Raw genomic sequence first — 14,360 nt, 5'->3', positions numbered from 1 at the left:
GGTATTGCAGATATGCAGGGGCATGAAAATACAGGCAGACATGCACCGCGTGTGGAGCAGGTCCATAAAACAGTCCTCCTTAGAATTGGCATAGGAATAGTAGGAGGTTTGCTTACCCTGCTCCCTCTAACCTTACTGTTCTTATCTGTCATAGACTCTTCACTTGCGGTCGCTAAGGTGCTTTGGATCTTGCGTCACTCATCCATATACTGGGCACACATTAGAGTCAAGGCAAAGAGCGCATGGGCATACCATGGAGCAAAGCCAACATTTTTTGGCTAGGCAACCGAGGGATGAGGTGGGTCCAAGTACCATCCATCCTCCCAATACGCTACAGAGCTTCTGCGGCTGGACATTATCATCTTGCATTTGGGTGGTAATGATTTGGTCTTGGTCAAAAACATTGACCACCTCATTGGCATCAAAAAGGATTTGGCATTCATCAAGCCACGCTGGCTGGCTGTGGTGTTGGTTTAGTCCCACATTTTCCCTCACTTAGTGTGGAGAGGAGTAAAATCCTACAAAGGCATCGAAAGGAGCAGGCACACATTAAATAAAGAAGTGGGATCTTGGGTATGGGTCATAAGGGGCCATGTCATCATACACAAAGATATCTCCGCTAGCTGCGCGGGCTTGTATAGGCCAGATGGGGTTCACCTATCTGAGGTGGGCATGGATCTCTTTATCCTCTCCTTACAAGGCCACAGAAGCACTAGTGGGTTTAGGTGGGGGGTAGGGACATGTAAGGAGTTACTGGTCCTTACTATGGCAGGGCCCTCACCATTGCACAGGGGGATGTTTTGGGGAGGGTCAGGGCACCAATGACTATGCATAGGGGGAAGCTTGTTTGGGCACATGAAGTAGGGTGCTGTTAGCCTATTAATTGGCAAAGGGTGATGGATATATGCAATACATGGCATAACCCGAGATGGTGGTTGGTCTGTGGGTGGCCAAATGGAAGCCTGGCATAAACAAATAAATGAATAAGCGTGGCCTGCAAGGATGGCCAGGGGAGGGGCGAGGAAGCAGCATTCACAGAGCGGGATGCCAGTGGGCACCACCTTCACAGAGTGGAAGGTTGGAGGGCTGCCCCCTCACTGGGACAGCAGTAGCAAGCAGGGGGTAACAGCATGAAGTCTTGCCGGTGGGGGCACAGGCCATTTTTATAGAAGGTGAATGTTAAGCTTGCTTAAAGTATTTCTGGATGTTTAAGGACATGTTGATGTTTAAGTTCATGCTTGTATGGCTGTGGCTGTTTCACCCACTCAATAAAAGAGCATTATGGACCTTGTAGTGCATCATTGTTGGCAAGGGGGTGGGGGGATGCCCGGCAGCTACAGCACGCCCCAAGTTATAAAAATTAGTCTCAATGGTGATGAAGAATAGTCTACAGCACTGTGTGCTGCCAACCCTTCCCACTGGCCTGCCTACACCCAGTTCTAAAATTATCAGTCCTGCAAATCTATGATTAATGCAAACAACACACACACATCTTTAAAACACATTTTGCACTGAGATAATTTTATCCTATAAAAAACAAACCAATTTTGGAAATGTTGACACCGTATGCAATTTTCGCAGAACCTATCTTTTAATCTTAAAATCCATTTCCTATCTGGAAGAAAAAGAAAGTTTGCATACTATGTTTATTTAGTCCTGATTCAACACAAGAAAATGACTTTCACATAATATGTGCAGCCAGGACCAATGTCCCCTCCCCCCGGCTCCTCACAGGCTCATAATATCAATAATAACACTCATCAACCAGATTGGAATTTAAATAAGGCCGCAGCTTTATTCATAACAGTCAACAACAAACACCAGAGCCAATTTATCAAGAACAATTATTAACCCCCCCCCCTCCCAGGACCCATCTGCCACACCCCAGCACAATGAGTCCTCCACAGACCACCAGACCTGCAATATCCAGTGGCCTCCCGCCGCTAACCGGGACCCCCACCACAGCCCCCAGCAAGGGGCCCCTGCCATGTGGCTGACCTCAGTCACATAACGTAAGACAGAGACAAGGAGACCCGCCACCTAGCGTTTTCTTGCTCTAAACCCCGCCCCCATATTGGCCATGGCTCTGGTACTCCGCCACAGGGAGTAGGCCGTGAGGACACCTCCGCACAGCCCGCTCACCCCCCCACAATCAAGCTGCGGCCTACACAATCTGCAAAGCACCCTCCAAGGCCTCCTGTATCGAGTTCAGGAACAAATCCTTGCCCACATCTGAAAGATGAACACTGTCCCTGCCGTAAAAGCCCGAACAGAACTCCCACGACCATGTGTGAGCAATCTGACACCCCCCAAACTGCTCCAAACATGACCCAACTTGTTTGTTTAATTTAACTCCGCCCCCATCTTCTGTTATCCAAATAGCTAGGCCTTGGAACGATGTCAGACCACAAAATGATAGTATCAGGCAGCCACCACAACAGCATAGCCAAATCCTTTTACACTGCGTCCAGCAGATCCCTGGAAGACCAGTCGCTCAAGTCGTTGTCCCAGATATATGACCAGAGCTTCAGGATGCTGCCACTTGGACAACGAAGACCGTATCAGTGGGAGTAGTTGATTCCACCTCATGTCCCGGAGACCAAGCCCCAGAGACCGAGCCCCCTGTCGATCCAGACTCAGGTGCGGGCCATATGGTCTCTTTTCGGCCCATTGCTGCGCCCAAATGATGTAAGAGTGACCGATAAGCCACACCCATCATTCATGAGTCCTTGAATCTGGAAAGACAAAGAGATTAAAGCAGCGGGCATCCAACCAAATAAACAGTTAACACTTGCCAAGTCTCACATACGTGGCAAACGCTCCTGACTTCCAACGGCTAATGCGGTGAATAACACCACTGGTCAATCCTGAATCAGCTGCAGAAGTCGCCGCTCCAATCTAAAAAGAATGGGTCCCAAAACGTCCCCCTCCCAAGCCGAGTGATGCTAATGCCTTCTGCAAAACCATTGAGAATTGATACTTAGTAAGGGAGGATCCGCAGGTATAAACGAAGAATGGGGTACCCCCCTCAGGTCATACCCTTAAATAAGCTTGTGCAATGGCCACCAGACAGGTAACCAGACCCAGAACACTGGCCAAGACCAGCCACGCCCTCCCTCCCAGACTGGTCAGTCTTAGACCGATGAATTTTTAGGCATAACCTATCGCCTTCCAGGCGGACATTTCCAAGCCGTAAACCATTATGTTTACGACAGGTTCCCGAGCGATTCACTAACTCGCTCACCCGAATTGCCCCGAAAAAGGCCAACATAAAGGCTGCTCTGAACAAAAACTATTCAAAAGGAGAAAAACATACCTTTTGCAGACTTTCTCACAAATCCACCAGCATGTCATGTGTAATAGGTAAACTATCGTCAGTACTGAGCGGCAATCACAGCGACCATCCTGTCAACATATGCTTGACAAGAAAACTGTCCGATGGGTTACTCCAACCATCAGCTTTAAAAAATAAGGCCAACCCCACAATGTGAGAGGCCACCGAGGATTTGGATAAGCCTGCCTCCTTGGAGTACGCGATATAACTAGTAAGAAGGTCATCCGAAACTGGTCCCCAAGACCAACCATGCTCAATTAAGAATTGCACCACCTTGCAGCACCTGCTCAAATAAGCTTTCCAAGTTGAAGGAGCCACAGATGACTTCAAGAGTTGCCACACTTCGGGTCTCCGAAACTCCAGAGGAAATCTGGGATGACTGCGCCCTCCTTGTCTGCATTCGAGGCCAGATTCCGAAACTGCTCCCACTTAAAACGAGAGAGAGAATCAGCTATTTTGTTATCCACTCAAGGAATATGTTTAGCAGAAACTAAAGAATTAAACTGCAGACAAAGCAGTAGTGGCTTCCATCCTTTGCAAGTGATGGTCAGTAGCTGCTGCAGAGGAAAAGGGGAGAACATATTTATCAACAAAATTATCATTTGTATAGCGCACACTAGATTACGCAGCGCTGTACAGAGACACAACGAACAGTATTCCCAGGAGTTTAGTATTAGGGCAGACATGCAACAAAACAAATATGAACAGGGACTGAGCGTGGGACTCGCTGGCTTACAGAATCTGCTTTTTTAGGTTCTCATGACTTTTGTTTTATTTTGAAATAGTCTAATAGTGCTGCACATTGATGCATTAGATTTTTTTTTTCCTTATCTGTACTGTCCTGGTGTCTTCTACTGTCGCTCTGGCTTTCTCTTGGGGTACACCTTTAAAGGTTCTGATTTCAGGGGGCGGGTGGGGGAGTTTCTCTAACCTTACCTTGCTCATATTAAAAATAAGGAATACTTTCTGTGTCTGATATAGATCCATTTCAGGGAGTGGTTAAATCGGGAAGTGAAATCATTTCGTTCTAGACTGGGAGCAGTAGTTTTCAATGCTCATTGAAACTCTGTAAGTGAAAAGTCTTCAATCACTTGAGATGAAAAATCAACTATAGCAGAAAGATCTTTTCAAAATGAAATATTCATTGTTATATTTTAGTTAGGCCATGAAATAAAGGTGCTGTATGGTAATGCATGCACAGTGGCTTGTAAAAGTATTCAGATTGTTCCAGGCAGTGGGGCCGATGCAGTACTGTGTGCTAGTAGCTGTGCATGGCTTAACATGCCATTGGACATGAGTCCGTAACCCCTGATCCAGTTTGGGGATTAGCGTGTCCAAATCACCGTGTAGTTAATAGCGCTCATCAAATGTAAATTCGTGTAGGTGAGGCCATTGGCTAATCTCTACGATCCAGTAAATTTTCTGTCCGGCCATGCGCCCTTGCAATAGGGCAAATTTTACCCCAGCCTAGGGCTGGCGTGAAGGTATGCCACGCTCAAGGGCGCATTGACGAAAAAGAAAAATCCTGCTAATAGTATCTTGGAATTCTAAAGTAGGAGGAACTAAATAAAGCAGTATTTACCGTAGTTTAAAAAAAAATTTCTGGACGCCCAATACACCCTGTCCAGGCTGTGTATCTGGCGCTTGTCTGTGCTGGTAGTGGGAGAAAATGGAAGCTCATAGATTGTCTGTCTGTTTTCTCAGCCTGCTTGACAGCCACCTCTCCTGGGGGCTGATGCCAAGGAGGCACTAGGGACTCAAAAAAACAGAAGCACTCCTCGGTCTCTCAGGGGACACGGCTTTTTCCCCCTTTTTTGTCCTGCTCCTACGTGCAGCGGAGAACAGTTTTTAGTGAACTTCTCTTCTGCACAGCCACCTAGTTTCCCTGCCCCCGCCACCCCCTCCCTCTCTTGCCCTTCACCACCTTCCCTGCTTCTGCCGCGGCTCTCTTCGGGTACCTTTTTCTCTGCCTGCAATTTCCTGCCGTCCCACCCTACAGAAAGGTAAGAATATCTGGTTACATTCTTTTCCCTTGCCTTCTGCAGAACGGTGCGGGCTGAGCTCTGCCCGAAGAGATTCGCAGCACAAGTCTGGCACATTTGTTGTTTTTGCCTCGTCTGTCCTGCCTTTTTCTTTTTGTCTGGGTTTTGTGTTTCCCTCCCCAGTAGGGTTTACTGGGACTAGTGGGGTCCGGTCCGGACTGCCTGGGTGATATTGTGCTTTTTAACACTATTCCCCCCAGCCTTTTTTCTTTCTCTTCCTTTTTCCCTCCCCCACCCTTATTAGCTTTTGCTTTTTCAGCCAGAGTTTGGGCTTTTTTTCCCTGAGTTTAGGCCTTTCTTTTCCTACCTAAAAGACAATAGGCCAGCCAGACGGGAGGCTGGGCCTCACAAAGGCGCGTCCTTCCTCCTTCTCTCCAGCCGATCCAACAAGGCTGTGGAAGGGTTTCTATTTCCAGATCTTGGATTGGTGAGGAGAGCAGGCTTGCATCACAGAAGGGGGCGGGGTTTATTACATCAGTTCCGGCGAGGTAAAACCCACCAGCCCCTGCACAGTCTTTTCAGTGTTCAGTGAGACAAGGTCGCGTGAGGGTGGTTTGTTCGTGTATGGTGACGGTGAGGGATTTTGCGGGGAGGAAAGTGCAAAAGCCATGGGGACGTTACCTGCCGTTTTCGTGCTTGTCGTAGCGGTTGCAGTTCCAGCGCTGGCCGGGTACATCGAGGTGAGTCGACTGTTGCCTTCACTGCTGTTGCTGTGCGTTTCCACGAATATCCGTCGCATCTCGTTACGCCTTGTGGGTTTAGAAGCTACATTTTTTTTGATGTGGTGTGGGGGAGTATAGAAATCGCCTTTAACATTTAATGTTAAGGGGGAGGGGGAGGGTGGTGTGTCTGTGTGATATCATCTTCTCGGTGAATTTTTCTTTTTTTTTTTTTCCCCCTCATTCTCCTCGCTTGCCACCCATGGACCTGCAGGGGCTGAATACCATTTACTTTCTATTTTTGTGTCTCTTCCCCTCCCTGTCAGCCTTCGCTGCGGCCTTTTTTTACTCCCCTCTTTTCTCTGGGTTAATGCCCGTTCACGAGTGCCGCGAGCCCTCAGCTTTACCTATGCGGAGTTTTGGAATTTACCATCCTCCCACCTATATAGGAGGAAAGGGGGGGGGGAGTGGGAGGCGGGTTGGTTTTTCTCTTATTTCTCCCGACCCCTCCCCACCTTTTTCTCTGAGGTGGTTGCATCGTCGCTGCGGGAATCTCCCGGTGGGGTGAGCCTGGCGGGGGAAAGAAAGTGACTCCCTCTGTTTCTCTGAGATAGTGGGTAGGAGTCTTTTGCTGCAGAGGTGCTTTTGCTTCAAAACCGCCCCCTTCCCTTCTCCTTGATGCAGTGGTTTAGGCTCCACTGTTAGTGCTGCAGAGGCCAAATGAAAGGCATGGGGGGAGGGAGGAGGTAATGAGTGCTCAAGGTGTGACGGGGGTGGGGGAAATTATTCCAGCAGTAGTGGCTTCAATCCTTTGCAAGTGATGGTCAGTAGCTGCTGCAGAGGAAAAGGGGAGAACATATTTATCAACACAATTATCATTTGTGTAGCGCACACTAGATTACGCAGCGCTGTACAGAGACACAACGAACAGTATTCCCAGGAGTTTAGTGTTAGGGCAGAGATGCAACAAAACAAATATGAACAGGGACTGAGCGTGGGACTCGCTGGCTTACAGAATCTGCTTTTTTAGGTTCTCATGACTTTTGTTTTATTTTGAAATAGTCTAATAGTGTTGCACATTGATGCATTAGAGATTTTTTTTCTCTTATCTGTACTGTCCTGGTGTCTTCTACTGTCGCTGTGGCTTTCTCTCGGGGTACACCTTTAAAGGTTCTGGATTCGGGGGGGCGGGTGGGGGAGTTTCTCTAAGCTTACCTTGCTCATCTTAAAAATAAGGAATACTTTCTGTGTCTGATATAGATCCATTTCTGGGAGTGGTTAAATCGGGAAGTGAAATCGTTTCGTTCTAGACTGGGAGCAGTAGTTTTCAATGCTCAATGAAACTCTATAAGTGAAATACGCCTTCAATCACTTGAGATGAAAAATCAACTACAGCAGAAAGATCTTTTCAAAATGAAATATTCATTGTTTTATTTTAGTTAGGCCATGAAATAAAGGTGCTGTATGGTAATGCATGCACAGTGGCTTGTAAAAGTATTCAGATTGTTCCAGACAGTGGGGCCGATGCAGTACTGTGTGCTAGTAGCTGTGCATGGCTTAACATGCCATTGGACATGAGTCCCTAACCCCTGATCCAGTTTGGGGATTAGCGTGTCCAAATCACCGTGTAGCTAATAGCGCTCATCAAATGTAAATTCGTGTAGGTGAGGCCATTGGCTAATCTCTACGATCCAGTAAATTTTCCGTCCGGCCATGCGCCCTTGCAATAGGGCAAATTTTACCCCAGTCTAGGGCTGGCGTGAAGGTATGCCACGCTCAGGGGCACATTGACGAAAAAGAAAAATCCTGCTAATAGTATCTTGGAATTCTAAAGTAGGAGGAACTAAATAAAGCAGTATTTACCGTAGTTTAAAAAAAAATTTCTGGACGCCCAATACACCCTGTCCAGGCTGTGTATCTGGTGCTTGTCTGTGCTGGTAGCGGGAGAAAATGGAAGCTTGTAAATTGTCTGTTTTCTCAGCCTGCTTGACAGCCACCTCTCCTGGGGGCTGATGCCAAGGAGGCACTAGGGACTCACATTTTTCCCTAGCACCTCCTTTTTAGCACGACCCCTCATTTAAATATTGACTTGCGGACCCAGGAGAGGTGGCTGGGCGCCAGGCGCTAATGTTGAGTGCCTGCTTTCTGTACACAATTATTGCATGAGCCCCAGTATGTATTTTGTAAACTGGTATGCTCTTAAAGTAAAATTTCCAAGTCACAATTTCTCTGAATTTTTTGTAAAATAAAATTAAAAACTGAAAAAAAAATGCTGCTTGCATAAGTATTCAACTCCTTCAGACTAGTACTTGGTAGAACCATCTTTTGCTGCAATAACAGCTTTAAGTCTATTGGGCTACGTTTCTACCAGTTTTGCACACTGGGAGTGTTTTTTGCCCATTCTTCCTGGCAGATTTGCTTTAGGTTCAGGTTGGTTGGATGATGCTTATGGATTGCAATTTTCAAATAGTGCCGTAGACTTGATTGGATTGAAATCTGGACTTTGACTTGGTCATTGTAGAACATTCACCTTTTTGTTCAACCACTCCTGTGTTGCTTTGTGCTTGGGATCATTGTCTTGCTGAAAGGTTAATTTTCTTCCAAGTTTATTCTTTAGCAGACTTAAGCAGTATCTCCCTGTATGTTGCTCCATCAATCCTTCAATTTTAAAAAGATGCCCAGTCCCTGTTGAGGGAAAATATCCCCACAACATGATGCTGTTACCCCCATACTTTTCTATTAAGATGGAGTTTGCTGAGGAATGGGCAGTGCTAGGTTTACACCACACATGGGTAGATTTTCAAAGGCCTATGTGAATAAATCCTGGGGTTTATGCCCATGGCCGGGCCTTGCGCGCACCAGGCAGATTTTCAAAGGGGTGGGTGGGGGGGCTGGCAAAGAGCCATTGAACACTGGCTGTCCCGAAGACTCGGGACCTGAATTAAGTAATAAAACAAAAAAAAGATAGGTAGGGTTTAGGGGGTGGTGAGGGGGGATGAGAGCTTAGGTGGGGGGGTAGGGAAGTTCCCTCCCAGTCTGCTCCTTTAATTGGAGCAACCTGGGGAAGGCCTGAATGCATCGCTGAGCAGAGTTTGCATAAATTCTCCCCATACATACGCGCGTGGATTATAAAATCCGGCGTGCATGTGTGCACAGCTGTTAGATTTTATAATATGCACGCACTGGCAAGTGCATGTTATAAAACTGGCACGTCCATGTGTGTGCGCCATGAAACACATGGACGTACGCACGTTTTAAAATCTACCCCACAGGGTTTTGATTTTTGGCCAAAAAATTTCATTTGTCTCATCTGACCACAAAACCTTATCCCACATTTTAGCTGGGTCACCCAGATGCTTTCTGGCAAATTCCAGGCAAATCCTTTGATGTGGCTGTTGTTCAATAAAAGCTTCTTTCTAGCCACCCTCCCATGCAGGCTAGCTGCATGCAGAGCTCTTGATATGGTTGACTGGTGCACCTCCACTCCAGTCTCAGCCACTGAACTCTGTAGCTCCTCCAAAGTGATTGTTGGCCTCTCTGTGGCTTCTCTCACAAGTCTCCTCCTTGCTCTGATGCTGAGGTTTGAGGGTCGGCCTTGTCCAGGCAGTGTCGGGTGGTATGATGTAGTTTCCATTTCCGCACAATTGATCCACTGGTGCTCACTGGGATATCAAAGCACTTGGATGATATTCTGTAGCCTTTTCCTATTTGTGCATGTTTATCTTTGATTTCCTTACAATGCTCTTTGATCTTCATTTTCACAGCTATCCTTCAGCTTCGCAGTCTGATCAAAGGTATTGGAATTGGGGGGTCTTTTATCTAGAAAAGCTGACCTTTTTTTTTAATGATTCACAGGTAGAGGCTAGTTGTAAACCAGTTGTTAAGGAAATATCTTTCATCTGTGTAAAGTTGGAGCTTCCACAGCACGGGGGTTGAATACTTATGCAAGCAGCATTTTTCAGTTTTTAACTTCTCATTTTTTGTAAAAAAAAAAAAAAAGAGAAATGAATTATGATTGAAAATTTACTTTGAGAATACTGGTTTGCAATACACATACTGCCTGGAATCTGTGTAAGCATCACTTGTAATCCACACAAATTGACTTTTTAGGGGGTTGTAGAATTTTGCTAGCCACTGTATGTATTGGTCTGAGTAAATATTAACTCTTCTTGATCAACATGATCTGTATGATCAGTTTAGTTCAAATCTTATTGGGCTAGGTCTAATTTTTCCACAAGTTTTGTGAAAAACATTAAATTCTCAAACATCTTTTGGTAACCACTTAATAATCATTGGTCAAATACTATGCTTTGGCGATTACTGTTCTTACTGTTTAATAGGGCTGTACATCTAGTTATTTCCTTTGTACCCTATTGACAAAGTATAATCTACCCTGAGTTTCTCAAATTTTCCTTCTGTATTTTTGGCATAGCACCAACAGATGCATCGGGGGTCTACATTAGATTTTCAGAAGTATAGCATATTAATGCTAAATCACATGGAAAATTTTTAATTTAATATGCCAACATTTTATTAGTTAAATTTCTGAATTAGTTTTACTAAATCTACATTTAGATTTGCAAATTAAAGCTTTAATTTATGCTATGGAGAAGATTTTCAAAGGGTTATGCACGTAAGATACGCGCATTACCCCTGAAAACCTGCCCCTGCGTGCGCCAAGCCTATCCTGCATAGGCTCAGTGGCGCGCGCAAGCCCCTGGATGCTCATATGTCCCGGGGCTTCGAAAAAGGGGTGTTCCAGAGGCCATAGGTGGGGTGCCATTCTGGGGGCCGAGGCCGCCTCCTTTGCGGCCCTGCCGAGGGATGGCGAGCTGGCAGCCAGCCGGCGCGCGCAAGTTACACCTGCCCAGAGGCCAGATTTCAGAGCAGGAACGGAGGAAGGCTACGCGGCTCGGCACGTGCAATTGTGCATCCCCTTGCGCGTGCTGACCCTGGATTTTATAACATGCGCATGCATGTTATAAAATCGGGTGTAGATTTGTTCGCGCCGGGTTGCGTGAGCAAATCTACGCCCGCGCGTATGTCTGAAAATCTACCCTATGTTAAAGACACTTTTCACTAGACACTAAGTGGTGGTAATTAATGATTAAGAGGTGTAACTTGTCCCACAATTATTACTTGCTGTGTTGTATGAAATCTTTCCTTGCTGCAGATAGCTGAGAGTATCATGACCTCATGCTCAATATAATATACATGACAGCTTTTGTTTCTTTGATTAGATATCACAACCTCCAATGTATCTAATGGGACTGCTTTATTAGGTAGCAAGTACAAAGCTTCTTTGTTTAGCATTTCTAAAAACAGGGTTAGCTGTTTTATCTAGTAAGCTAAGTATTTATTTTTATTATAAATCAAAACATTGCCTCAGTTCAGTATGTTGGCTAATGCATCATTAACCATTTGTCTGAACATATTTGCCTACATGCAGGCTCTAAGGTTCTTTTCATACTTGTTCCCATCAGTGAACAACTTTTAAGCAATGTCTATTTTTCCTTGCTTTGTTGCCAGTACAGTTCTTTTGTAAATTGTAACATCTATTGGCTTTATTTAAGCACAATAAAGTAGCCTTTGTATGAAAGTCTTGCCCTGTTATCTTCTTTCTAAAGCAGTGTCTTACAACATTATACAGTAGTAGGCAATTTACAGAGAAGCTTGCTTACTCTGGTTTTCTTGCAGAGAAGATGCTTTTTTCATAGCACTTTTTTTTTTAGTCTCTTTTTTTATGCTTGGATTTCTGGATTTTTTTTTTTTTTAGTGAAAATTGGATATTGATCCAATGAACAATCATTAATGCAAGATAAGGGATTACATTTTTGTTTAATGGGTCTAAAAACTTGCCTTGAAGGTATGTTTGCTGATGAGGAAACAGATAAGTTGCTAGCCTGCTGGATTCAAGTTGGAAGAGAGGTTCCTATCTCTAAAGGAGGGGAGTTTTTAGCAGCTCTATGGGAATTTAGCAATCTGCATCTGCGAAAACATCCTTGGGCCATAAACTGGATTTCCTTTTCCATATTTGCATGCGATTGCACACTTCATTTGAGATCTGATGCCTCTTCTGTCTGTATTTTCATAAAATGCAAAACTCAGAAATTCCACTTCACTTACTTATAACTGGGTGCAGTCATTGCTTGGCAATCATATGTAAGTGGCATTAAGATTACGAAGCAGTCCCCCTGAAGAAGGTACAGAAACACAGACCTGTGTCAGATCTTGGTAGCCAGCTAAGTTGTGGGTTTTTTTTTTTTTTATTTGCATAAAAAATCTTAGAGTTGATCGTGGCTGATTAAATATAAGGCTAAGAAGGTGGTTTTATCACTGGGCATGCCTATTATGATGGCCTTAAGTACGTGAAAAAATGAACAGAGAAATATTTGAAGTGGCATTTCTGAGTTTTGCTTACTACTGACTGTTCTTCACACTTAAGCATTAATTGGTATTATAAGTATTTTCATAAAATACCATTGAAAAATCAAGAGGCTTTAACCATCTGAAAGTGTCAAATGATGAATTTGGAATTTGATAGAGGAGCAGACTAGAGAAGTATAGTAGCTTGTTTTATTTGTGGGAAATAGTATGAGGTCGGTGTTTCTTTGGAAAGGATGTTAGGCTTTAGACTAAATTTATAACTATTTCCTTTATGCAGATTACTGTGTTGATGTATCTCTTAAGAGACGGGCCTTCATTCTTTTTAGTATTATAAATGATTGTGCTATGTGTTCTGTGCCTACTCCCTCCCCCTCCACAGAACCTGTAATCTTTCTTTGTTTCGGTTAAGTGTGGAAAAGCAGTAAAGACTATGAATGGCTTCTGTGCAACAGCAGTATTCAGTGCTGCACCAGAAAAAGCAATAGTCTCTCATTTTACTTGAGGCCTAGCCAGTGAGAATGTGAACAGGTATCCCGGAGCCCACTTTAGGTGGAGGGGTTAAGGGACTGGAGCAATAGGAAGGTAAAGGGATTTCTGAATTGCTCAAGGGGGGAGGAAGGGCAGCAAGCACACCCAGTCAGGAAAACTAGCAGCAGGGGTCCTAAGGGGAATAGAAAAGGGAAGGAAGGAGTGCTAGTAAGTGAGGGAGACAAGGAGCAAGCAGAAAACTTTGATTTGTCAGAGGTACAGCTAGAAATCTTGGTGGGTAGTCTTTATACCAAATGAAACCATGCATTGCTTATAAGGACTGAAGAGTGTGGGACTTCGTCTGGTACTACCAAGAAGATCTAAAGGACGGTGCCCCAACCTAGTCCAGAACAGGGAAAACTGGAAAAGACTGGTCCACAGTACAGCAGAGGCATAGCAGCTGGACATCAGGTACTTGGGGTGGTCTATAAAGCAATGGTTCTCAACTTTTTTTTTTTTCTTTCTTGACATATCTGACAGATGATGCTCATATGTGACATTGAACTCATGGCTGACATGGGGCAAAATGTAAATATATACCACATTCACAGGAGCCTCCCCCCCCAATAATGGCTGGAGAGCTGAACTAGGATATTTCCCTGTATGTCACCATACAAAAAAGTCTCATTCTGGTGTCATCTCAGTATTGGCAACACACTGTCCCCATTACCAGGTGTGCTGTAAAATGAAAAACAGCACATGTAGCAAACCTGCTGTACCACAGCATTAACTCTAGTGGACTGAAACAGCAATAGCCCTGTCCATGAAAAGGCAGCAGTGCACCATCAATGCATGGCCTATTGAGAAAACACAACAAATAAGACTGGATGCTAGTGAAATACCTCACCCCGGTGACACACACAGAACCAATCTTCACCAAATACAGAATAAGATCACACATTACAAATGTGGAGATACCTGAATGTATTTTGCTTTGAAGTCCCAAAAAGCGGAATATAAATCAAATAAAAAAAAAAAAACTGGAATGGAAACACCAAAAAGCCACTCTGCATGCAATGCAAAACTGGAGAACTAGAAACACATACTTTTCCTCCACTAAGGGAAGTACAAAAATTGAGTTTTGGGAATGTGCATTTCTTCTGACCTGTTATGGCTCTTGCACCCTGCAATTCTCCCTCCATGTTGCCACTAACCCTTATGTCTCCCAATTACTCCCGTTCAATAATCTCCTCACAAATACCTCTGCTCAACATTCCTGTACACCACATACCCTTCTCTATTCCCTCTTTCCTCTGCTAGACTCTCTGCCCAGCATTCCAACCTTCTTTCCCTACCCATTCCCGGAGGGTGAAAAGAGAATAAACAGCATCACTTCCAGGCCCACCATGGGAAAATAAAGTTGGTGTTCCGTCAGACCCAGAAGAGTAGGGAATTGATGTCTCATTATGA

The 14,360-nt window shown here is 44.8% G+C and overlaps 1 protein-coding gene and 1 long non-coding RNA gene across 9 annotated transcripts in view; one reads left to right on the top strand and one right to left on the bottom strand.

The window, feature by feature from the left end:
• Positions 1-1,879: 1,879 nt before the first annotated feature.
• On the bottom strand, positions 1,880-5,851 carry LOC115074438. 2 transcript variants are annotated; one of them, XR_003852240.1, is made up of 3 exons: positions 5,684-5,851; positions 3,317-3,762; positions 1,880-2,735 (listed from the first exon to the last, which is right to left on the bottom strand). It is a non-coding gene; the product is annotated as an uncharacterized LOC115074438 (long non-coding RNA). The 2 variants fall into 2 exon arrangements; XR_003852241.1 differs by having other exon boundaries at positions 3,317-3,891; positions 5,684-5,757.
• A 28-nt stretch (positions 5,852-5,879) lies between these two features.
• Positions 5,880-14,360, top strand: part of APLP2 (amyloid beta precursor like protein 2) — a 171,398-nt gene continuing 162,917 nt past the window's right edge. For 4 of the 7 annotated variants that reach the window (XM_029573899.1, XM_029573897.1, XM_029573895.1 and 1 more), the window contains exon 1: positions 5,882-6,056. In XM_029573899.1, coding sequence (XP_029429759.1) covers positions 5,985-6,056 — 72 coding nt within the window. In that variant the 5' untranslated portion in view covers positions 5,882-5,984. Of the gene's footprint in view, positions 6,057-14,360 lie in introns of all 7 variants that reach the window. The other 3 variants (XM_029573898.1, XM_029573896.1, XM_029573900.1) reach the window with 2 other exon arrangements.

This window comes from Rhinatrema bivittatum, chromosome 12 (assembly GCF_901001135.1).
Source record: "Rhinatrema bivittatum chromosome 12, aRhiBiv1.1, whole genome shotgun sequence".
Taxonomy (NCBI): Eukaryota; Metazoa; Chordata; class Amphibia; order Gymnophiona; family Rhinatrematidae; genus Rhinatrema; species Rhinatrema bivittatum.
Note: the sequence above shows the minus strand (reverse complement) of the source record. Positions and strands in the feature narration are given on the sequence as shown.